A 458-nucleotide genomic window follows, 5' to 3' on the forward strand; every position below is an offset into this window, starting at 1 on the left:
CCGGTACCTGCGGGGGCGGAGCGGCCGGCGCGGGCCCCTCGCAGAGCAGGCAGGAGCGGATCCCCTTGCAGCCGCAGCCCGGCCCTCCGCCCGCCGCCTGCATCCCGCCGGCTGCGCCGCGCACGCAGCCCCCCCGCCCGCTCCGCCTCTCTCCCTCCCTTCCTTCCTTCCTCCCCGGCTCCTCTTCCTCCTCCCCGGCCGCTTCCAGGTGAGGGCGGCGGGGCTGGGCGCAGGCCGCGCGGTCGGGCGGAGGGGGTGGAAGGGGGGTGCGGGCGGACTCGCGCTCCCAGCAGCCCCCGCGGCGTGCCAGGGCTCCGCGCCGCTGTTCGGCGCCGCGGGGGTCGCTGGGAGTTGTAGGCGCGGTTTACGCCCCGCGGGGGCGCCTGAGGCCGCGGCCGGCGCCGGCCCCTCGCGGTGCTCGGTGTCCGGAGGCGGCGGTGACGGGCGAGGCCTCGGCC

The 458-nt window shown here is 80.8% G+C and overlaps 2 protein-coding genes across 2 annotated transcripts in view; one reads left to right on the forward strand and one right to left on the reverse strand.

The window, feature by feature from the left end:
* ALKBH4 (alkB homolog 4, lysine demethylase) overlaps nt 1-139 on the reverse strand; it is a 5,785-nt gene extending 5,646 nt beyond the window's left edge. Inside the window, exon 1 of the mRNA XM_039720650.1 lies at nt 8-139. Within this exon, the coding sequence (XP_039576584.1) occupies nt 8-103 (96 nt within the window). The 5' untranslated portion in view covers nt 104-139. The remainder of the gene's footprint in view (nt 1-7) is intronic.
* Nucleotides 93-458, forward strand: part of LRWD1 (leucine rich repeats and WD repeat domain containing 1) — a 15,536-nt gene continuing 15,170 nt past the window's right edge. Inside the window, exon 1 of the mRNA XM_039720647.1 lies at nt 93-208. The gene's annotated coding sequence lies outside the window, so the exon portion shown is untranslated. The remainder of the gene's footprint in view (nt 209-458) is intronic.

The sequence above is a fragment of the Passer montanus genome, unplaced genomic scaffold (assembly GCF_014805655.1).
Source record: "Passer montanus isolate IOZ18808 unplaced genomic scaffold, ASM1480565v1 scaffold44, whole genome shotgun sequence".
In the NCBI taxonomy this organism is placed as follows: Eukaryota; Metazoa; Chordata; class Aves; order Passeriformes; family Passeridae; genus Passer; species Passer montanus.